At 44.2% G+C, this 23,256-nt stretch overlaps 1 protein-coding gene across 8 annotated transcripts in view; it reads right to left on the bottom strand.

The window, feature by feature from the left end:
* mef2aa (myocyte enhancer factor 2aa) overlaps positions 1 to 23,256 on the bottom strand; it is a 62,382-nt gene that overhangs the window by 36,528 nt on the left and 2,598 nt on the right. For all 8 annotated transcript variants that reach the window (XM_047033197.1, XM_047033199.1, XM_047033192.1 and 5 more), the window contains exons 2-3: positions 21,737 to 21,861; positions 4,768 to 4,974 (exon numbers count right to left, since the gene is read on the bottom strand). In XM_047033197.1, the coding sequence (XP_046889153.1) occupies positions 4,768 to 4,821 (54 nt within the window). In that variant the 5' untranslated portion in view covers positions 4,822 to 4,974; positions 21,737 to 21,861. The remainder of the gene's footprint in view (positions 1 to 4,767; positions 4,975 to 21,736; positions 21,862 to 23,256) is intronic.

The following is a 23,256-nucleotide window of genomic DNA, read 5'->3' as shown; positions in this document are numbered from 1 at the left end:
TCTGTCCGAAAACCCTGACCTTTTCACAGTCTCTTGCTGTAAGAAGTTACTAATTATATTCTGACACCAACTTCTACGTACTTGTCTAACTCTTACTTGTCTTAGCTTTCTCAATTCATCAGAAGGGAATATAAAGGACTTGTGTACAGTTGTGTGTGCACAAGCCCATGTGTGTGAGTGTGTGTGTGCCCTCTAACAATGACCAGGACAGACCTGTCACTCATACGGTATATCAGTGTCCTTTCTCGGGGAACAAAGAAGTCGACATGACAAACAAGCAGACATCTGATAGTAAAGCTGCATGTTGCCAGGACGTTACTTGGAGGTGATACCCGAGTCACTGACACCTACACCAGGGCTGAGGAGCTGACTGCTTTATGAAGGCTCCATGTCAGCTCCTATGATCTCCACAGCAGACAGGGCTGTATGGGGTAGAGAGGACAAGAGCCCAGGCACCAGCTGGCAGAGTGACCCAGGCCCCCTGGCTGGAGTCCGGGCTGGGCTGAGCTGGAGCAGGGGGGGGGGGGGGGGGGGCTGGGAGACAGGCCACAGCCTCTACTGCTGTCTGCCTGGATCAGCTCTCCCTGAAAGGATGGAGTGCTCCTGGACCCCCATGTGGACCACTAGAGTACCCACAGGCTTGGTCCAGCAGCTGGGCTTGACTTGAACTGCACTGGGTCCCTACTGATAAGTCCTATATGCTTTCAGCTCATTTGTTCTTGTATGTCAAGCTTTCCTAGAAATAGTAAAAACTTTGATACAATACTACATTCAATATATATTGGAGGCACACAAATGAACAGAAAAGGATGAATCACATAGCCAATTCATGTAATAATCTGCTTTTTGATGACAAACTCTAAATAGGCCTCCACAGTTACAGATAATCACTATGACCTCTCGCTAATGTCACACGACAGGAAAACTTACCACCGGTTTCTCCCCTCCGCCCCCCTATCTATCAACAAGGTATTTTACCTGTTAGAGAATCATGACAATTTCAGCAAGGGGAGTGGGATGAGAAATAGAGGATGTACAGTCTTGCTCCCTGGTGGGAGACAGATAGAGACATAGATGAAGACAGAGAGAGTGAGAGAGAAATCGAGAGAGAGAGAGAGATAGAGAGAGAGAGAGAGAGAGCGAGAAAGAGAGAGACAGAGAGAGAGCAAGAGAGAGAGAGAGAGAGAGCGAGAGAAGAGCTCTGTGCCCACGAGCGTGTTACGTACCCTGGCTCCATCCAAAGTGAACCACAGCAAGGGCAGGCAACCCTCCACCCAGCCGCAGAATCATCAAACTTTTAATGACTTGGGCAATTACCCCCGGTGTGCCTGCCTAATGGCATCCAGAGGACGTCGTTAGGCACAAGGAGCTACGCCCCACGCTCGCTAGGCCCTGACTAGCCAGCCCCCCGTCCCCACACTGTCTAATCAGGCCACTCTGTACCTACCACTGTACCCACCGCGCAAGATCCCGGACGACCCTCTTCCAGGAAAGATGTGCGTACCGTTCACGGGGCACAAACCGTCACGGCACCGTCAGAACGCACCTCAGAGGCACTGTCTGAGAGCCTCAGCCGTTTGGGGCTAGGGACGTGGCCAAGACTAACTCTACCATGAGGAACAGCCTGTGATCTGATGCCTGTCACACTCTGCCAAATCATTTTCATGAGGCAGGTGTGTGTTGGGGGGGTTATTGTAGGCATGAGTATATTCTTTCATTAGGTGAGGGGATGGATGTGGTGGCAGGTGGGGCTGGGGCTGGAGTTGAGGCTGGGGCTGTGGCTGGTGGGGCTGGGGCTGGAGTTGAGGCTGGGGCTGGGGCTGGGGCTGGGGCTGGAGTTGAGGCTGGGGCTGGGGCTGGAGTTGAGGCTGGGGCTGGATCCTTCATGTTTCATACAGGCCTCATAGCAGGCTCAAGTGTGGCTTTGGGTGACGTGTATAAATGACATGTTATGTGTCAAACCACACAATGTTGTCCTGTCTTTGAATGACAACAGTGCCATTGGCAGAAGTGTTGAGAGGAAAGAGATATGCACTATGATCAAAAGGAAACCGCAAGAAATATGAAACAATTTGCACACTTTAAACACTGCAATGGTGTCTGGGCTCCTGCCCAGAATCTTGAAGCTAATCCATTTGTTGTGATAGATAGTGCAATTATAGACCTCCGGCCCATGCCATCCTCTGTGCCATAAATCCTGAAAGGTCAACAGCCCATCCAGAGCACTCCCAGTGATGATGCTATAAGCCCCCACTGTCCCCACGCTACCTCCTGTACTACCACGCTATTTAATTAGCCCACTTAAGGCCCTCTTTCAATTCAACGCTATGAATACGGATTGCTCACGGCAAAGCCAGGCTGATAAAGATTCTAATTGTCTTCCTACAATGGCGCCCGCATGCTAATGGCCATTCCCCCTAGGTTAGAGGCACACCCCAGAGAGATGAGACCGTGCTTTGTGGTTCACGGAAAGAGGCTACACACACATACGCACTTGCGCGCACGCACACACATGCTCCACGCCAAAGCTTTATTTTAGAAGCCCTCACAGCAGTGTACGAACAGTGGCCTATTCTCATTTGGCGGTAGTGTGCTGAGCCAGCTAAAGCCTCATAATGGCGACGCCTGGGTTCCACTGATAACCATTCCCTGTGATGAGAGAGCGTGACATTTCCAATCTGATGGACGGAGAACACAACAGAGAGCTTTCTTTTTAAACAGGGTCTTTGTCTCCATGGCTCCATTTCTCGATAAAACAATCCTGCTTCTCTACACTCTTAGGCTACATTCGGGCATTTATTTCAAAGGTTAGCAGTTTGCCAATCAAGCCCTCCAAGACAACCTGACTTGACGTTACTTCCTGTCTGCCTCTTGAAGATGTCACAGGTCAGTGAACACGATGCAGATAGTAACTATCTCTCTCGTTACCCTCCTACAGCCGCCCTCCTCCCTTCTTGTCCCCCTGCCCTCCTATTTGTATCCCACCCACTGCCAGGTGTTATGCTGATAATTGGCCCGTCGTGTGGATTTTTGTTTCTCACTTGGCTGAACTGCTAGCCACAGAGTAACTGTCAGAGACAGGGGGGGTAGCTGAGGGCGAGGGGCAGGAGGTCTCATGTTATCACCCTCCGGAGGGCGAGCACCACCTCAATTAGCTTTCTGTGTGCACGGCAGAAAAAGTTGTTTCTCCTGCACGTAAGGTGCAAATGATATTTTTTGAGAGGGTGTGAATATGATACATCCTTTTGGTTCTCCCGAAAAGCTCAGGTATTTCTTTGAACGTGATTTTTCAGTGATGGAATGTGGGGAAAAATATTGAGATTTCGCGAGTTAAATGGTAGCCAGTGAACATTGCGTCGCACATCATCAATTGTTAAAGATTTAATCTCAAAAGTTATGTCTTCTAAAATATATGGAGAGCAAAAAAAAGTTAGTAAAGGGCTCTGTCACAAAGACACTGCATTTACATGAAAAAACTCATGGTTTTTAACCAAATGTTTCGAAAAATATACCGTCCAGTACAGTACATCGCATTCTCCCATTGCATCTCAGGAGGCTGTACAGGAAAGGCTCCTGTGGGGTAGCGTAGTGTGCTGCACCGGTGTTTAGGAGTTTATGTTTAGAGAGAGCAGACAGGGTGAGCTGTAGGCCGCTCTCTCTCTGCGGCCAGCCTGGGCAACGGCAGGGCAGACTGAGGGGAGAGAGAAGGGAGAGCTGTGTGCTCCTGACCCACCCTGCTAATGAGATGGTGCTGTGGTGTGGGGCTGCGCTGCCTGCTCTTAATTACTACCGAGCAGCTGCAACCGCACGGAGCTGGCCTGGGGCTGGGCTGGGGGCTGTAGCTGGAGCAAGGGGCCCCGCTAGGGCCTGCAGACAGACCCAGCGGTGGGGAGCGGCCGCAAGCAGCCCCGCTGATGCCCGCTCGCCCCCACACTCCCTCCCACGCTGGGAGGCCCTCGAAGCTCCGCTCCGCTCCTCAGCCTAGCCTGCTCCTGCCTCCTCATCAACTTCTCAGGCTGAAATTGCAGGGTGGCGATGGGGTAAATAATGCCTGACAGGACAGTATGGCTGCACTGACGAAAACGTGTCACGCACACTGTTTCTCTGGTGAGGACTTCAGACGAGGATCGTTTATCTCGATCCTTACGGTCCTTGTATGAATTGCCCACAAGGCAGCCTCCATTTTGATCTCAGTCATGACTCCATCCAGACGGGATCTCTAATCACAAAAATACAATGTACTTTTCACACAATTCCACTCCATTCTACAGAAAATGTAAAAGCGCATGTATCCACTGTAAGATGAAGGCTTATAACCTGCACTCTAAATCCTCATCAACTAGTTAGTACAAAATGACCAGTACAGAGTACACAATAATACTGTTTGTTTGTATTTTTACTCCATACAAAGAATCAATCTTGGTATAAATAACGTTTTCACTAAGCCTGTTCATCCAAGATTTCATCAGGAAGTACTTTCTGTGAGGGCTGGGTGATGTTTATCCATTAGAAATAATGAGTATTTTTTTTACTGAACTGATAGTCCTCATGGCAGCCATTCACGCAGGCATAACAGTGTTACCTCAAACTGAATGGCTATGCCAACATAAGAACTGGGCTTCTAGTGAGAGGGTGCTTGAGTTGGCTTGTCACAGCTGGGCCGGGCTGAGAGAGAGCGAAGCCTCACTTAGACTGATGGGAGTGCTTGTGTGTCCCCAAGGGAGCGTGGGGAGTATGTTTGTGCTGAGGTGATCCCGTGATACTGACCTGTCTGTTCCTCTCGTCCATGATCCTGGTTATCTGGATTTTCTTCCGTCCCATGGCTGCGTCCTTTCTGCTCTCTCTGACACCTCGGGAATATCAGAAAAACGACAAAGCTGGTCTCCCTTCGCTCTCCTAGTACATTGTACAGCACTCTCTCTCTTCTCTCTTCTCTCAACGTCTGCAACGTCGACGTCGTGACCACACCGCAGTCTGCAAAGGAAAAGACAGAACGAGAGGGAGAGAGAAGGAAAGAGAGAGACGCAGCACAGTTAACAACACAACACTCAGAGATGCGTCCTCAAGCACACCCAACACATGTGTGGGGGGGAGCTGGTCGCAGTCTATGTTCCATTTCCTGACACGGCTAGTAAGAACACAAGGGCAATGTGGTGACTCCTTATGTGGTGACTCTCCATCTGCACATTCACTGCAACAGAGACACTGACACAAGCCCTCACATCCGTAGCTAGCCACAAACGAAGGGTCTTTGATGCAGGCTAAGTAATTCATGGTTGTTCTCCGCAAGGGATAAGAAGCGTTGTTCAAACCAAAAGGTGGCCGAGTAACAAGGAAGCGGCAAACTGTTTTATAAGCCTGTGGAGGCAGAGCAAGCTTTCTTCCACCTGGTCTGACCCAATGCCACTGCCGGCTATGACGTTAAGATGATTAAAAGAGCACGATCTCAGGTTGACATAAGGTAAAGTCCTCAGAGGTGGAAGGAAAGCTTACGTCCACGTGAGGAACACTGCAAACTGGCATCACATTCATACCCCCGCAGACCCCTGGAGGCCTCTGCCCTGCCCCTGCCCTGTCACTGCTCATCTGCTCGGAAGAGCTATTGCCCTCTCCCTGAAGGAACATCCATCACTGACACACGGACACAAATATAAAAGTAAATAGAAAATGTCTATTCACTACTTTTCTCCTCAGAGCACGAACTCCGGTTGAGGTTAACCTCTTGGTGTTCACTGCAGGCCTATACATACAGTCAGCATCCTTGACAACGGTTTATAATAGGCCTACAGTACGAGATAAAGGTGTATACGTACAGAGGAGAAATGAGAAAATGGACAGTTCCATTGGCAAGCAGTCATTTGTGGGTTAGAGACACTGGTATTACAGTGTCTGACTGTCTGAATGTAACATACACTGTAGGCAAACTTGACTGAATTCAGCTAAGCCATCTCAACCCACGCACGGTAGGAAAGTAACCACACTAACCCCCACGGAGAATTTCCCTTAAACCACATCATTACACCCTGATGAAAATGACGTTGTCTCTCATTCACCATTTCCAAATACTCATACTGACACTTTTTTCTTTACTTGCGAGTATGAGTATGTTTGTCAGTCTGGAAAACAGTTGTCTAGTTTTAGCGCTGGGCTGCACAAGTCAATAAATCACACATATCGCAGTGCTCTGTGTAAATAGAGGAAGGAGCTGTCAAAACGGTCTAAGACACGGTCTTCTCCAGAAGCGTAATTCCCCATGTTGTGGCATTTCTGTTACAGAAATATGAAATGACAAGCTGAGGTCCCTCAGACTCCAGGTGTGCCTGTTAGAATTAGTGACAGACTTGAAAAGAAGTTGACCAAAATCGGTTTCCTTTATCTGCTACCTTTGCTGACCTCAATCCAGCCTGGTCTTTTGTTGAATTTAGACAATACTCTCAAGTTCTCTGGATCAACAATAGCTACATTAGAACTGATGATATTGTATTATTCATCTATAAAGTCACATGGAGATTGTGTGCAAGATGTTACATCAGAAACACACTTTCTTACTAGTAACTGCCAACACAACTGTCTGACAAGGATTATGAATAAGGACATTGTCTAGACTGGATTAGAAGTCGGACTCCTGCAGGGACGTGTTACTGCTCTTGAACGCAGCATTCAGGGTTCAGTGATGGAGAGGTAAAAGGACATCTACATCACCAGAGCTCCATGTTTCCCCCTAATCTTCTTGGGTGACAGAGTTGGGTAGAGGGGAGTCTAAAACCCCCTCTGGATTGCTGCAGCACATGGGCCCTGGTAACCAGGCCAGCAGGGCCAGAAGCAAGGCCAACAACAAGGCCAACAGCAGGGGAGCACGGTAACCCAAACGAGAGTAGGTTCTTGGTGAACCAAGTTATATCAACACTCATCTCTCTCTCTCTCGTTTGTTGGTTTGAGTTCTTGTGACGGAGGTTTCAACAAGCATTGACCTATTGTTTAGTAATGCTAATTACATTAGGCTTTTTTGTTTGCTCTGTGGGGCTTGGAACAAACGGATATGGTGATCTCACTACTGATGCTTTGTGAACACCCACCTCTGTGTATGTGAGGGGATTTTCTTTTTTTCTTTTCTATGACATGAGGACCATTTGAATATACTGAATGACGTCTCTTTAATGTATCCAAGCATTAAGAGAATACCCTCCACGATCCAGCAGTGTCCTTTTCAGAGGACCTTGATACAGTACAGCTGGTCCACTTTGTCTTTGATTAAAACCAGTCCAGCACTTCTGAAAGGTGCTTACAAAACATTTGTACCGCAGGGATCAATACATGGGGAATATGTCTCTATAAGAGAGACCACATCAGCATGACAGGAAAATCCATATTACATGTCCCATAGAAAGAGTAGATGCAACCATGCCTCTGACAGAAGTCCTTGGTCATTGTCTAAATGATTCACTGTGTAGAATCCACGTCATAAAGATCTTACAAAAGAGAGTGATTTTTGACTGAATCTACGTATGAGTGTCCAGAGAGGGGAGTCCATAGGTACAGGCTCTCTCTCTCTTTCCCTCTCTGTGCTTCCTCCTCCTCTTCCTCCTCCTCCTCCTCCGCCTCCTTCTTCTGCCCTCTGGGAGACAGCTCTGGGCGGCTTGGTGTCGGGGTCGGCCCTTTCACACTCAATAAAACATGCTCAACTCCCACTGTAATTACTGAACACCGCACATCCTCCTCCCCTCTGCTTGTAAGCCTGGGTAAGCTGTGCACGTACGCACACCGCCGTGTAGCATGACTGATCCTTACATTCCCATCTGTTGTCCCACACAACATAATACCCGTCAGATTGGCTCGATGCAACTTCTATGAGGCCAGGGCTTCGCGTAGAACGGTATAGCATGTTACTGATGTACATGGCTTTGAGGGTTCACCATGAAGTACAGTGGGGAAGTTTTCTCCACTCCCACATGTCTTTCCTGGTGGTGGACAGCAGCCAAAGTCCTCAGCGTAGCCATGACAGTATAGCTTCCTGCGTCCTACCACAGGGCCGTGGGCAGACAAGACTCAACTTCCTGCGCCTCCGCTTCCTGTTATTCCAGCCCCTTGTAAATGACCCGGGCAGGGGAGTCAGAGGGAGGGCGGGAGCAGAGGGAGGTAAGGGGGTGAGGGGGGCGCGGGCGCCTCTGGCACCTCCTTCCTCTCTGATCCCTCTCCATGTTACTTCCTTTATGTCAACACTGAGACTAAATAACAACAGGCCTCCATCAGCCTGATTCTAACTCGGTGCTTTACAGTAAAGCTCCTCATGCAGGCTGGGCGTGTTTAGGCTACAGTACCGCAGTAACGCACTCACACACTTTCTATGCTATTAGAATGTAGGGCCTAGCTTGTTATGACCATGGCTCATAATGACTTGAAACATTTCCTGAGTTACATAATGATGAATCACTACTCCATTACGATTAAATAAACAACCAAGTAAATGAGCACTAATCTACTGATTGGACGGGCTATGCTTTCTTTGCACAAAAACATATACAGTGCCCTCCAAAAGTATTGGAACAGTGAGGCGAATTCCTTTATTTTTGCTGTAGACTGAAAACATTTGGGCTTGACATCAAATAATGAACGTGAGACCAGAGATCAACGTTTCAGCTTTTATTTCCAGGTATTTACATCAGGATCTGATGCACAACTAAGAAAATATCACATTTTGTTTGAATCCACCCATTTGTCATGTGAGCAAAAGTATTGGAACAGATATACTTAAAACATATTTAAGTGAATAAGACTTAATATTTAGTTGCAAATCCTTTGCTTTCAATAACTGCAGCAAGTCTGTGACCCATTGACGTCACCAAACTTTTGCATTCTTCCTTTTTGATGCTTTCCCAGGCTTTCACTGCAGCCTCTTTCAGTTGTTGTTTGTTTTGTGGGGTTCCTCCCTTCAGTATCCTCTTAAGCAGGTAAAATGCATGCTCTATAGGGTTTAAGTCTGGAGATTGACTTGGCCAGTCTAATACCTTCCATTTCTTGCCCCTGATGAACTCCTTTGTTGTTTTGGCAGTGTGTTTTGGGTCGTTATCTTGCTGCATGATGAAGGCTCTGCCAATCAGTTTGGTTGCATCTTTCCTTAAATTGGCAGACAAAATGTTTCTGTAGACTTCCGAGGTCATTTTGCTGCTGCCATCATGTGTTACATCCTCAATGAAGATTGATGAGCCCGTCCCAGAAGAAGCCATGCAAGCCCAAGCCATGACATTACCTCCACCGTGTTTCACAGATGAGCTTGTGTGTTTGGGATCATGAGCAGTTCCTTTCTTTCTCCAAACTTTAGCCTTTCCATCACTTTGGTAAAAGTTAATCTTTGTCTCATCAGTCCATAAAACTTTGTCCCAGAATTTTTGAGGTTCATCTCTGTACTTTTTGGCAATTTCCAGCCTGGCCTTCCTATTCTTCTTGCTAATGAGTGGTTTGCATCTTCTGGTGTAGCCCTTGTACTTTTGTTCATGAAGTCTTCTGCGAACAGTAGATAGTGATACCTTCACTCCTGCCATCTGGAGGTTGTTGCTGATCTCACTAACAGTTGTTTTAGGGTCTTTCTTTACAGCTCTCACAATGTTTCTGACATCAACTGCTGATGTTTTCCTTGGTCTACCTGTTCGACGTCTGTTACTTAGTACACCAGTAGTTTTTTCTTCTTCAGGACATTCCAAATGGTTGTACTGGCTATGGCCAATGTTTCTGCAATGGCTCTGATTGATTTTCCATCTTCTCTAAGACTCACAATTGCTTGTTTTTCACCCAAAGACAGCGCTCTGGTTTTCATGTTGTTTTCACCTCTGAATACAGTCTGCATAGACAAAACCTATCTTACCCAATCTGAACCTGAGTGTAGACATTCAGTGGTATTTATTGATTGAATAATGTATGTAATAGGACACACCTGGGCAACAAAACACACCTGTCAGTCACATGTTCCAATACTTTTGCTCACGTGACAAATGGGTGGGTTCGAACAAAAAGGTGATATTTTCTAATTTGTGCATCAGATCCTGATGTAAATACCTGGAAATAAAAGCTGAAACGTTGATCTCTGGTTTCACATTCATCGTTTGATGTCAAGCCCAAATGTTTTCAGTCTACAGCAAAAATAAAGGAATTGGCCTCACTGTTCCAATACTTTTGGAGGGCACTGTATACTTAAAGCAATTTGAGTAAAAAAAGGCAAAATTAGGGATACAAATCAAGTTTATATGTCACTGCATTATTCAGAGTGTTAGTTTATGGCTCAGTTCCACTTCCAGCTAGTCAGAGTTGAATGAGAAGGGGGAAATCAAGCAAAGTAAAGCCCTTATGTTGCCATTGCATTTCAATGGGAGCCTGACAGAAGTGCATTATGAAATGAAGACACAAATCACTTTGTTCTTCCCCTCTTTTCCTTCGTCACCTGTGAAAGGGCCTGCAGGCCTGGGTTGGGAAGTGGAGGCAAACCAGCCTCTCGCGCTCTAACACTTTTCTTTGTGAGAGCATGCTTATCGCCCACTCCAGCAGGGAGACGGAGGATCCTGCCAGCCAGCCAGTCAGCCGGGCGGGCGGGCAGGCAGGCCGGCAGCATCACTAGTGTTAATGTCTCCTGATGCTAATCTGACACATTGCTGATCCTTTAACAAACCAGTTTCTCCGTACCAGCTCTCTTTGCCCATTTCTCTCTCTCTCTCTCTCTCTCTCTCTCTCTCTCTCTCTCTCTCTCTCTCTCTCTCTCTCTTTCTCTCTCTCTCTCTCTCTCTCTCTCTCTCTCTCTCTCTCTCTCTCTCTCTCTCTCTCTCTCTCTCTCTCTCTCTCTCTTTCTCTCTATATATATATCTCTCTTTCCATCCCTCTCCACATATCTTCACCTCTGTTTCCAAGGCAACTAATGAGATATAATTAATAAGATCTACCGAAAGGATGTGTGAACAGAAATGAGTGAAAAAGAGGCTTTGAGCTGGAGCAGAGCTTCAGTAGCGCGACACCTTGACTTCCACAGTACGTTCACTTTCATCGCTTAGGCTGGCATTATCAGAACACACTGACTTATAAAGCATGAATACAGCATCGGAAGCTATTGTGCTTACTGTGTGAGCCAGGTGTGACATTGTTCTGGAATAATCACATACTGTACAGTGTAATACAAACATTTAAGGGATGTACAGTAGTGTACAATTATTATGTATTGATGTATGCACAGTTATTCACGTTTAAATGGATGCCAGGGCTCGACATTAAGGCTTGTCTGCTTGTCCGGGACAAGTGGATTTTTTGTAGGGCAAGTGGAAGAGAAATGTACTTGCCCGACTGGAAAAGTTAAAACTCAAACAAAATAAAATGCCATGTTACCTCATAATTATATTTTATCGATTTTATTTGACCGATTCTGCATTAGCAAAACACAAAAAAGTGGATTTGTTCCAAGATCTCTACAGACCAGCTAATTTAATGCTCAACACTTGAACAGGGGGTTATTACTTGAAAGAGGAATTATTTACTGTGTTGTCTCAGTTACACTATCGGGACTTTGAAATACTGCGACTTACTCAAGTAGGCATATGGCTAGTAGAACATAATATTCATAATAATTTCAGTAAATAAAGCAGTGCTGCAGGCCCTGTGAAATGTTCTACAGCTAGCAAACTAACGTTAGCTAGCATCGCTTACGACATTGGCTACCTTAACAAAAAAGAAGTATACTTAAAGTTTCTTTCGTAAGTATACTTAGTATAAAAAGTATACTATTATCATGGTACTTAAAGTATACTAGCGGTGTACTTATTTATATATAATTTTTGTACTAAGTAAACTGAATTGGCCCACTTTTTCGGTAATTTAGTACACTAAAGTAAACTTAGTGTATTTGAAGTTTACTTTTGAATACTGTACAGTAGCCTGTGTAGTGCACTTCTAGTTTATGAAGTATACTTCCTAAAGTACTTCAAAGTATACTTTGGAATACCGTAAAGTAACATGTGTAGTGCACTTTCAGTTCATGAAGTATACTTCCTAAAGTACTTCAAAGTATACCTTGGAATAGGAACCTGTGTCGTGCACTTTTAGTTGACACTGCAGATTCTTAACTAAAATAAGCTATTTACAGCATATACATTAACATTGCAGGTATCCAGCTCTTCTTATCAAATGTAACAGTTACGTTTGTATTTCGAACAAAGGGCAAACTTATCAGCAAATTTTAACACTATTTACTGCCTTGCATCATGGGAATTGACCAGCCAATGAGCCACGCTATCTTCATTTTTTCACGTCGTTATTTTGTTCTTCATTCAGTTTGACAGTATAACCTTCAAATGCATAATGCAACCCTTCTGTTGGCTTCTTTCTCAAGTAGCATTTTCGTTTTTTCCATTAACACTCCAATTCATAATTATTAGGAGTATAGGGCTTCAAAATGTTTTGGCAGTAATTAAGGTTACAGCTTCAAAAAAGATTCAATGTGCAATGCATTATAGATGGACATGAATAATTAGAATATACAAGATGGATCTAAGAAATGTAACCTGTAACGTACTTTAAAAGTATTTTGACTGTTTTTGCTGTATAATAATAGAAAAAGTACATCCTACTCCAGAAGAAATGTATACCATTTTCTGTTTCTAAGCATACTTCTTAAAAGTATATCAAAAGAGAACTATTTTCAAAGCATACTTAAAAGTATATCAAAAGTGAACTATTTCTAAGTATACTTCTTAAAAGTATATCAAAAATGAACTAAAAGTGTACTATCCATATTTTAGTATAGTTATAGCATACTTTAATAAACTTCTTTTTTGTAAGGGTAACTCTACTTCGATAGGCTATCCTCAGTATTTGCAAGCTAGCTAAACTTATACTGTATCTAAAATAAGATAAATAACCCAGAGACAAGCTTTCATGGGTGTTCGCGCGTCTATGTTTTTTCACTCCGTGTGCCTGTGCCTCGTCCATTACTGTTTAGCAGCCCTGTTAAAGGTGTATAGCCTACTTTACATTTGAATATTAGCTGATATTTAACTACGTACATTTAGCCGATACAGATGTTCCTAATTCTTGCTACACAGCTGCCGATGCTAGCTAGCTAGAAGCATCAACACACAAAAACTTTTTAAAATCTTTACCCGGACAATTGACTTTTGTGCATGGACAGGTGAAATGTAAATGTACTTGTCTGGTGCCTCAAAAAGCCCTGGATGCAGCCCTGGATGCATTTAGATGCAGATATCTACTGTATAGATATACTGAGATCAGAAAGCATTTTTATGTAAAAACCAAAAAACCTCAGTAGTTAAAATACAATAATGATGGTGCTTAAACCAATTTGAATCATTCTTATCAAAACAGGTGAGAAAATGAGAGTGTAACATTTACAGTACACTAAAATATGGGCCAGCATTACAGTCTGCTTTAGCTTTTTTGGGAAATGACTGTAGTCCTGTTATAGACAACTCAGAGTACAACAAGCCTAGGACAGTGACTCACCACAAAATATCAAATAAAAACACCCCCCACTACTATTTCTAACATACCAGAAGCTTTAATCTACTGGGACACTGCCATAGCCTCAAGTGTTACACGCTTTAGCTTGTAATGGCTTCCACACGCACATTTCTCCAATGTTGACTTATCTTGATCATTCATCTCAATCATCCCAAATACAGAAGACAAAAGACTGTAAGCCTTCGCACCGATCCCATCCCCTCGTTACTGTGGTAGATGACAGAGGCCTGTCATCCCAGACGTCCCTGTGAGGGTTGAGGATGCGGACCAGACAGCCAGGCAGTGAGAGCTTCATCTGTCCTGATGATGACTGCTACCTCGCTCCAACTCTCCCCTGACCCAGCTGCAATCCCATGTTAGATCAATGCAAGTTCAAACAATCATCCATCCTGTCAGCTAGCTAGGGTGTGCTGGGGGCCCGGGACTTCAGAGAGGGGCGCCGAGACAGAGAGCTACTTATCACCTCTGCAATGACATCATAGGGGATAACCCCCCCCCACACACACACACACACACACCCCAGGATGCAGTTCTTCTCCGGCAACTCTCTGAGCCAATGGCTGAAGGTCATGTAACGACATCCAACCCATAAACTAGTAGATTCAGATGAATGCAAAAACAGATTTCTTCACAAGACAGACAGCTAACTTTCAGTCCTAACACAATATACGATATACGTTTACATTTACAGTGGTACGAAGGTACAGTATGGCGTACAGAAACAAATAACCTTAGGATGGTAGACTGCAAGAGTGAAACTCAACACCAGTAGACAGACACCCTCACTCTCCCTCACACGACTGTCAGGGGATGAGAAGACTATGCAAGGTGACTTTGACTGAACGCCTTGGGGGCCATGAGAAAAAGTCATTGACGTGACTTTAATATTGCTTCTCTTTTTGACTGACTTATAACCATATTGAATTCCAGAAAACAAAAAAAAATAACAAGACAGACAATTCCCAATGGTGTAAAGGCACAGTGAGAGGAGGAAATCCATTGGGTAGTATGTGAAATGTTGCAGAACTACGTACTGAAGCCCTTCCCCCATGACAGGCAGTCCCACTCAACCCTGTTGTGTGGTACATAAACTGTGTTTACTACAGGCGTATTGTTGAGCACAAAATGTTGTTTGACAAAGCTTGGATGCACATTGTCAAAACAGATTTTGCTTCTGCTGTTGTTTGTGTAGGAACATGCAAGTCTGTGTGAGAGACAGACAGAGAACATAAAGAGAGTGGAAGGAAGGCAGAGACAAAGAGTGAGGGAGAGAAGGAGACAAAGAGTGGGTGAAAAAGAGAGAGAGTGTGTTAACTATAGGGAAATCTAGAGAGGAAACAGAAATAAAAACCTTTAGGTGGAAGAAGAGTATCTCCCCCTCTCTGTGGTCGTGTGTCGTACCAGTGTTGTAACATAATTACTGCTGGGACACTTCAATTCCCAATGATCCATTTGCGTCAGTCAGGTTTTTTAGCCCAGCCGATGAATGAATTCTCAGTTTCTCAAGGATAAAGAGATGACCCTATCCTAACAGTTAGATCTATTTCATGGGAAAGAGCCACCCTCATGTTCAAGGTAAATCCCTAGTTGGCTGTCGTAGAAAAAAAACTAAAAGATTTTGTATCAAGGAAAATTATGATAAATTCCTTGATGCAACCGGGTGATGAATTAAGTCTCATAAAAACAACATGCAGATGGTAAAATCAATTAATATGCTGCATGTTCCTATTTTTTGAAGAAAATGGACATTGTCTTTTTGATTCTCAGATTTCACAAAACATTTATTCAGATATAATTCATCATTCCCTTTTCACCAATTGTCTAAACTACTTCTAATCAGTTTAAATTTGGCGTCCACTACTAAATGGAATTGACAGTTTAGTGGCTAACAACTCACTTCAAATTAACAACAAGTGGTCGGATATATTCTGTCTTCGGGCAAAAAAACTGGTCCACTAAACATGCAATCACCAAAATTCTTTATGACAGTGTGTCAGTCTCAGAAGTCAATTTTCTATCAAGCGTCAGTTAGGTTTTGACAGTCACTCTGGAAGAGCTCTTTGAATGTCACTATTCACCAAGTTCCCTTCCTTCTAGTAGTAAAATAATACACACAAACGATACAAGTTACATTATACTACTACTGAGCTATATTTCTATCATTAAAAAAAGATAATAAAAAGAAGGACTATGTTCAACGCCTATCAAAGAAAGCAACCCTTCTTTGAACTTCACTACCTACAATACAGTATACTGTACACACAGTCATACTCAGTCACACCCTGTGGCTCAGGTGATACTTTGAGGGATGTGTGCCCTTTTGGTGTGATGTGGTGTGATACGTCTATTAGCAATGGTTGTCCATCATCAGAGAGGGTACTCATCACGGGGGGTAATCATGCCAACTCAGAAGGGAGCAAGCCCACGCCCCCCCACCAACACCCCCCTCGCGCCCCAACCCCCAGGCTCCCCCCAGAGCTGTGTTAAGTAGTGTGGCAGCCTTTTGATGTTACACAGACAGCATCTCTGAAATGGTAAACAGTGGAGATGAATCGAGATGCTAGTCCCGGGGGAATCCACAGCGTAAGGATTTTAGGGACGTCATGCATTAATGGGTTTCGGCAGCACAACATTTGTACGTTCCAATTGCCTTTTGGAATGCCCTGAGTATACAGATAACACATTTGGATTCCTCTTGGATATGTGATTCTCTCTCTCTCTTTAATGTGTCCTTTGATCAGCTGCAGGAACATCTGACTAAATAAACAAAGGGAGAGGGTGCCAGTAGGAGATGTGGGGCCAGTGTGGCCTTCCTGTTAAACAGCATTGTGGGAGTCTTCAAGACCAACAGGCCATCTTTTAATAGGGGAAAAAGAATTGGGAAGAAATGGCTAAGAATAAATGTTTGTTCTATCTTTCACTCTTGAACTCTTAACCTACCCTGTATGCCCCAGTGTCCTATTACATAAAAACTTTATGCAATCTAAGCAGTGCAAACGTTTGTGACTCATAACTGAGATAGGCTATGCTATGCAGTGATTTGATTCTCTATTTTGTTTTCTTTCATTTTTGTGTTACAAAAACGGTATGCTGTATTGATGACTGGTCTCAAAAAGACCAAAATAGATTTTCTGTAGCGAGATGAATCCATCCCTTGAGACTGCAGCTACAGTATCCTGTGTTGGTTTTACCACGGACTGTACCACACCTTCCTACTAGAGGCAATACAACCATGCACATGCAGACAGGGAACCGAGAGATGGATGAAGTGATAAAAAGAGAAGGCAGAGCGAGACAGAGAGCGAAAGAGATGAAGAGATAGAGTGGAGGGAAAGATTCACTGGCCCTGTTTGCCTGCCTGCCTACCTCTCCAGGAATCTTTTGAGCCCAACTGTTCGCTGATAGCCTGTGGCCATGACTAAGGCCCAGTTGCTGGTGGGAAGTGCCTCTCCCCCCATGCATGCTCTGAACAGAGCTGGCAGCTGGGCCAGTGACAGGGGGCCGGGGGGGGGGGGGGGTAGCAGAGGCACCAGAGAGTGTGACACTGGCCCAGTACCAGTCCACAGCTGACTTACACTAACAGATCTGGCCAAGCATTTCATCTGGATCAGCAGCACATCTCACCTTGCTTACAGGGTGAGTGGACAGAAACAGGAAGGGAGAAAGAGGAATGTGTGTGTGTGTGTGAGAGAGAGAGAGAGAGAGAGAGAGAGAGAGAGAGAGAGAGAGAGAGAGAGAGAGAGAGAGAGAGGGAAAAGAGAGACATAGGGGGAGAGTAAGAGTGAGGGTGAGTGAGTGAGTGAGTGAGTGAGTGAGTGAGTGAAAAACAGAGAGAGAAACAGAGAGAGTGTAAGAATGCAAGAGTGAGGAAGAGAAGCAGGAAGGCAGAGAACACCATGGACAGCTGGCAGACTCAGCACAGTCTCACACAGTCGTTTTGTACGCCATAAGAGCAGGGCTCTGGAGTTCCACTTACACAGCCTCCAGATATTACTGGGAACATGAGAATGTTTAGGAGAGCAATTCAAAAACACGAGTGTTTGGGTGACTTACAGAAACAGAAATGCTCGTTTTGGCCCATTCCAAGACGCTCTAATTGTTTTATCACTTTAATAAAACCAGGCGATAACCTGTGCTAATTGCTAGCAGAAGTGGAGTGTGATTTTGAGACTGTGTTGAGTTTTACTACGGGAGTGGTGTAATGTTTTCCCTGGCAGGACACTGCCAGGATTGCTCAGGGCCGGGGGTGATGTCATGGCCTGTAAAAGTGATATCTCCCTGCTTGCCTCAGCTTCTACCTCTCCTCATAAGGTAGGGGTCAAGTCTATCTTACTGCTCTCTCTCTCTCTCCCTCTCTCTCTCTCTGTCTCTTTCTCTTCCTTTAATGTAGCGTGTATCACTGACAATCACAAGGCAGGATGGACACATCTTAGTAAATCTGGGAGTGAGCTCTGGGTCAGCCAACACACACACAAACAAAAACACATCTCTACACAATTCCTAATGGATAAGCATCATGTAACACACATCCTTCTCTGCGTAATAAACCCAGTATGACAAACCACACAGTGAGATGAACACACCCTGCTGATCGGGAGGAAAAAGAAAACCCAGAAGCTGACTCTCGTCAATGGAGGTTCGGAACCCTGGACCTTTGTCTGAACCCTACGGTGGACTGGACCGGCCTCCAGACTCCTGCAAGGCGTTAGGTCACTTCCCTTTCCTGGTAGTAAACACGGGCTGAGTTCTTGAGAATAATGGGTGTCTCATCCCCACATCCCCCCCAGCTGTCTGGCTTCAGAGGGGCGAGGGGCGGGCAGGAAACCCGGCAGGCAGAGCCACCTTCCTACAGCCCACGCTGCAGCCTGCTAAAGCCCTGCTGCTGGGGCCACGGGGCTTCCCACTGTTGGGACTACTGGACGTCAACGCAACTATCCCTACCACAGCGCTGAGGCCGTTCGCAGTGAGCAGAGCCTGAAGACTCCTGAGAGCTCGACTGTGGGAGAGGATTGCATCGAGTCTCCGGCAGACATTGTCATATTAGATTATTGACAATTGACTATTTTCCAACCAAATGTCACCAGTCATGACTTTACACACTGATCCAGGTTGTCTGTTGTGCATGAACACATACAGTGAGCCATTACTGGGATCAGAGACAAAACAAGCACACCCTGAACCGACAATACAATGCGTACAAGGTTTCTCTTCAACTCGTTTTTTGAACATTTTTCTATTTTATACACTGTATTTAAACCTTAATTCTTATAATGTAAAACTGAGTTCTCCCCTGGCCCTCTCATGCTCTTTTAATATGTATTGGATGTGTTGTAAAAGGAATACTGCGGTGCACATTAACAATCACAAAATCTTTTGATCTGCTAAATTCTATTTTAATATATTCCTTTGATTTGTGTCTTTTTTCACAGCCTCATTGAAATTCGGTCGAAGTGCAACTCAGCAAAGTGATGTCTTCCTTAACTTCAAGGCATATTCAAGTAATCATTTGTGTAAAAAGGTGTGCATTAATGTGGTGTGGGCAGTACTACAAACTACATTCCACTACATGCAATCCGACACTTATTTTCTCAATAAACACTCATGTTTGTGTCACCTTTGTGAAAACCCCTTCCCTTTCTAAACAACAAGAACACAACCACAAACAAGTGATTCTTTGGGTTATCTACGTCTAGAGCAAGAAGGAAATGCGATCACATTGATAACCACATTAATAACCAAACAAAATTAAGTATGAGAGAGGTGAAAGGTGTCAAATTGTAACGTATGTCTCCTCTCACCAACAACTCTGCATTGTCACAATCACAAACACATTCACCTCAGAAGCCACACTTGTAGCTACCACACCTGTCTGCTTTGTTTTCAAGCTTTAGCTTGAGTTATTTATCTTAACACTGAGTAATGAGTCACTGCTTCACATGGGACCTGTGTTAACCCTGTACAGGCCACTTGGGGACAGTGGAGAGGGACAAGGAGTGGAGGATCATAGTGGTGAAAAGAGGATTAGAGATTCAGGCTGGTGCCTTGCTCAAGGATCTTACTGCTGATTCTCCAGTATGGCCGGGGTGGGGGTGGGTTGAGGGAGTGGGGAGGGGTGTGTGTGTGGGGGGGGGGTGATAGCTCCACGCAGGGAGGGCTGGCCTGGAAAGGGCAGAGAAGAGCAGACAGGGGGAGGGAGGCTGTGGGTCCTTAAGCCGCTCTGGCCTGGCCTGCTCAGCAACACATGTGCTGAGTGGGCCGTATGTGTTGGCTTAACACCAGAGGTCACAGCCAAGGGCGGGACAGTTGAAAGGTCAGCACTCGGCTGTCTCACATAGAGACAGTGCCTGAGTCGTACTGTACACACACCTTTGGTGAATACAATTGAAAACATATTGTGTGATATCGATATCTACATGTAGGTCAATGCTACTGTCAACTGGACGACTCGACTTAGCAAAGTGAAGTGGCGGGTATTGCAAATAAAGTGGGCGACATGTCCTGCACTGAAAAACCGAGGTGTTCACTTCTGACTGGCTGAGTGTAAATGAACTCTGTCCCTTCACACACAGACACTGACTCTCTAGTTCTAATTCCGACTGACATGTTCATGCTTAGTAATCATATATTTGAGCATGCCAACAAAAAGAACACTGTAACTAAATGTTTAAATGTGATTCGCTAAATATTCACTTGGAAACCGCAGCGCTGTAGACAGTATTTATAAAGTGTACATGTGGTTGGTGTCAGTGCCAGGGCCTGGAGTTAATCCCCAGACCTATGGCTTGAAAGTTATCATCACAGGACATTAAGAAACTGCCTAATAAAGTTATAACTGTGGAGCCTTACAACTCGATACACGGTTTAATTTGGCACCCTCCTCAGACACATATTTCCTTGCTAGCACAGACACTGTCTTGTGCGATTGGAGTTAAAAAAAGAACAAGTAGCAAATATTTTTGGACAAATTTGAAATTAAGATTTTGTTTGTTTGTCAAACATATCACTCACATCCCTGAGTAACCTGTTTGGGCATTAACTGTGAGGTGGTGTGGTCAGACAGGAAGCAGTCAGGTTTGGGGCTTGAATCTCAGGTCTCATCGGGGTGTGATTTTATGACTACCACACTTTTTGGGATAGGAAACTCTTCCAACAACATGTGTGAGAGAAACTCCAAACTAGATGGACTTTAATGAAAAATAACGTTCAAGGGTTTGCTCTTTCTGTGATAAAGGAACTTCCTTAATACTTTATCTCTTCCCGAAACATGGAGGCAGGCTGCTTTCCATTAGAATGGTCTACAGGAAACACCAGCCTAGCATGGGCTAAAACATTATCTACTGGGCTCAAGATTCTGCATCCTGCCTCCAGGTCTCACAGGAGAACGCAGGAATCTCCAGTTTGATGATGGGGCTCTGATAAACAATGAATCATGTTGCCAACTGAACATGCGGGAAAAGCTTTTGTAACAAAAGAGACAGGGAAGTGTTCCTCGACGGACGCTGTGGAGAAGCAGCGTGGGTTCTCTGTTACTCAGAGACATCTTGAACATCATCGCCAAAGTGCCCTCACACCTAACTCACAGAACGAGAGAGAATTTGTCACGTACGATCACACCATAATGAAGGAGGAACTTTAATATGTTTCTTCAGCTCCTTGTTTCATTTTCAAGAAGCTAATGTTGTGGTGTTAAGAGGACTGAATGACCTTTTTTAGTTGTATGTGTTCTTGGATAAAAATATATATATATCATTACAATTATGCTAATACAAACTTGATTTCCTTCCTTTTATGTTTGATCATGACTGGATCCCACCATTGATGTGGTACTTTTTACTACCTCTAAAACATCTTTCTTTCAAGCTCTGCCTCATGAGCCAGCACATTATAAACCAGTTCAGCCTGAATGCATTTGTGACATAGTAGTATACTGGTTTAACATGGTGAGATTTCCAAGGTCCCTGTTTGGCTGACACTATCGCACAGCACAGCCAGAAACTTAACCAATTGTTCAGTTTAGATTTTAAGATCAATTCAAAAAATAAAAAACTGTGAGAAGCACGCATAACACATTAGAGGGTATATCTCATTATCTATACACACATCAATGCAGACAGGACTTGGGGACGGCTCTTAAACACATTTTGAAAATGTGATTTCACAAATTTGTTTTTATATATATTCTAATTCTACTTATTATAGTGTATAGAGAAAAGTGCATTCAGCTCACCCAGCTATCAAATATGTTCTTTCTTGGAGCAAGAATATCCAGCTCCTGTCTCCCTCTTTTCCTCTCTTTCAGTTCTTCCTTGGTGTAATCTTCTTACTGCTTTCTCCTCCTTGGGATAAAATGGCCTAGGAGGGGGAGAAGAGAGAAGAAAGTGTTTCGCACAGTGATTCAGAGGCGCGTTGTAAACGCCAGCATTCTCCTTCTGACAACCAGTGTTAATTGCAGATCAGACTCGCCCACACACTTCACATTTCTCCTCTTCATCGGAGGGAGAGGAGCTGAGACCAGGCTGTGATATTGTGGAGAACTCAGACGAGCACAGTGGGAGACACTGCAGCCTCTCGCTCCTCACACCAATCATCACCTCTCAACATCTCAACATCTCCCTTTTTACCCCAGTAAAATTCTCAGCACGTGCCAAGGATGTATTTGCAAATTGTTGCTGAGGAAACACACACACAAACACACACAAACACACACCCACGCTGTCCACCTATAATATTTGATCAATCATATTCAATAAATAACCTTATGCACTTTGCACCAGACACCTTGGGACAACATATGCCAAATGTGTTATTCTGGGGGGGTTTCACAGTAAAGTGTTAAAAGGATAGCTATGAAGTCACATTCAGTGACTACAGTGGTATCAAATAACATATATTTAACATGTAACTTTCTCATCTGAGATGGCAACTATCTCTATGCCACTCCTCCACATATCAGACAGGATCACACCATACTGTGCACGTACATTTTGAGCAACTGGGCCCATTGCCTAGGGTGTCACAGATCTAATGACTGGGTAGTGTTAGGTGCTTTGCTTCAGTCCATTAGTATTCACTACCCCCTTACTAGGACAGTAATGTTCATGTAATCTACAGAAGACAAAAATCAACTCCAGAGGGTACCCAAACTGTCTTTCAATAAAAAATAGTCCCAATGTAGAAGTTACAAATCATTCAGCGCTACACAGTCAACACCATTTATCAGTCAGCATCTTCAGTATCCTCCCCCCCCCCCCCCCACCCCCCGCCCCCGATCCAACTGCATGGATTATCTATGTACGCATTAGGGTCAAGTCAATTGAAGATGCCATAAAGTATGGCTGTCATCGTCAAGTTACACAGTAACAATACATCATACTATGGTCTGGCAGTCAATCTCTTGTCTGCTGTTATCTTCTGTTTAGAGACCCAAAAAGTTTCATTCATATTAATACTTTTCAAGCACAAACTTGTATTATTTTGCAGTAGAAAGTGTTGTACTTTGTAAATGGTATTATAATATTGTACTATATTTAGCTATTCGATTACCACTTTAAATACAATTATTATGTATTTATATACTTATTAATAATCAATAAAAAGCAATGCATTGTGACTGTGAATATTGTGTATTCATAATCCACAAGAAACCATGGGTCCAGATTAATTCTACACCCATTCACAATAATTTATCAAAACAATGTGTTTGTTAATTTTCAATTTTCACAGTGAGCTATATAAAACATGTTTATA

This window comes from Hypomesus transpacificus, chromosome 14 (genome assembly GCF_021917145.1).
Source record: "Hypomesus transpacificus isolate Combined female chromosome 14, fHypTra1, whole genome shotgun sequence".
NCBI classification, from domain to species: domain Eukaryota; kingdom Metazoa; phylum Chordata; class Actinopteri; order Osmeriformes; family Osmeridae; genus Hypomesus; species Hypomesus transpacificus.
The sequence above is the reverse complement of the archived record's forward strand: the minus strand, read 5'-3'. Positions and strand labels throughout refer to the sequence as shown.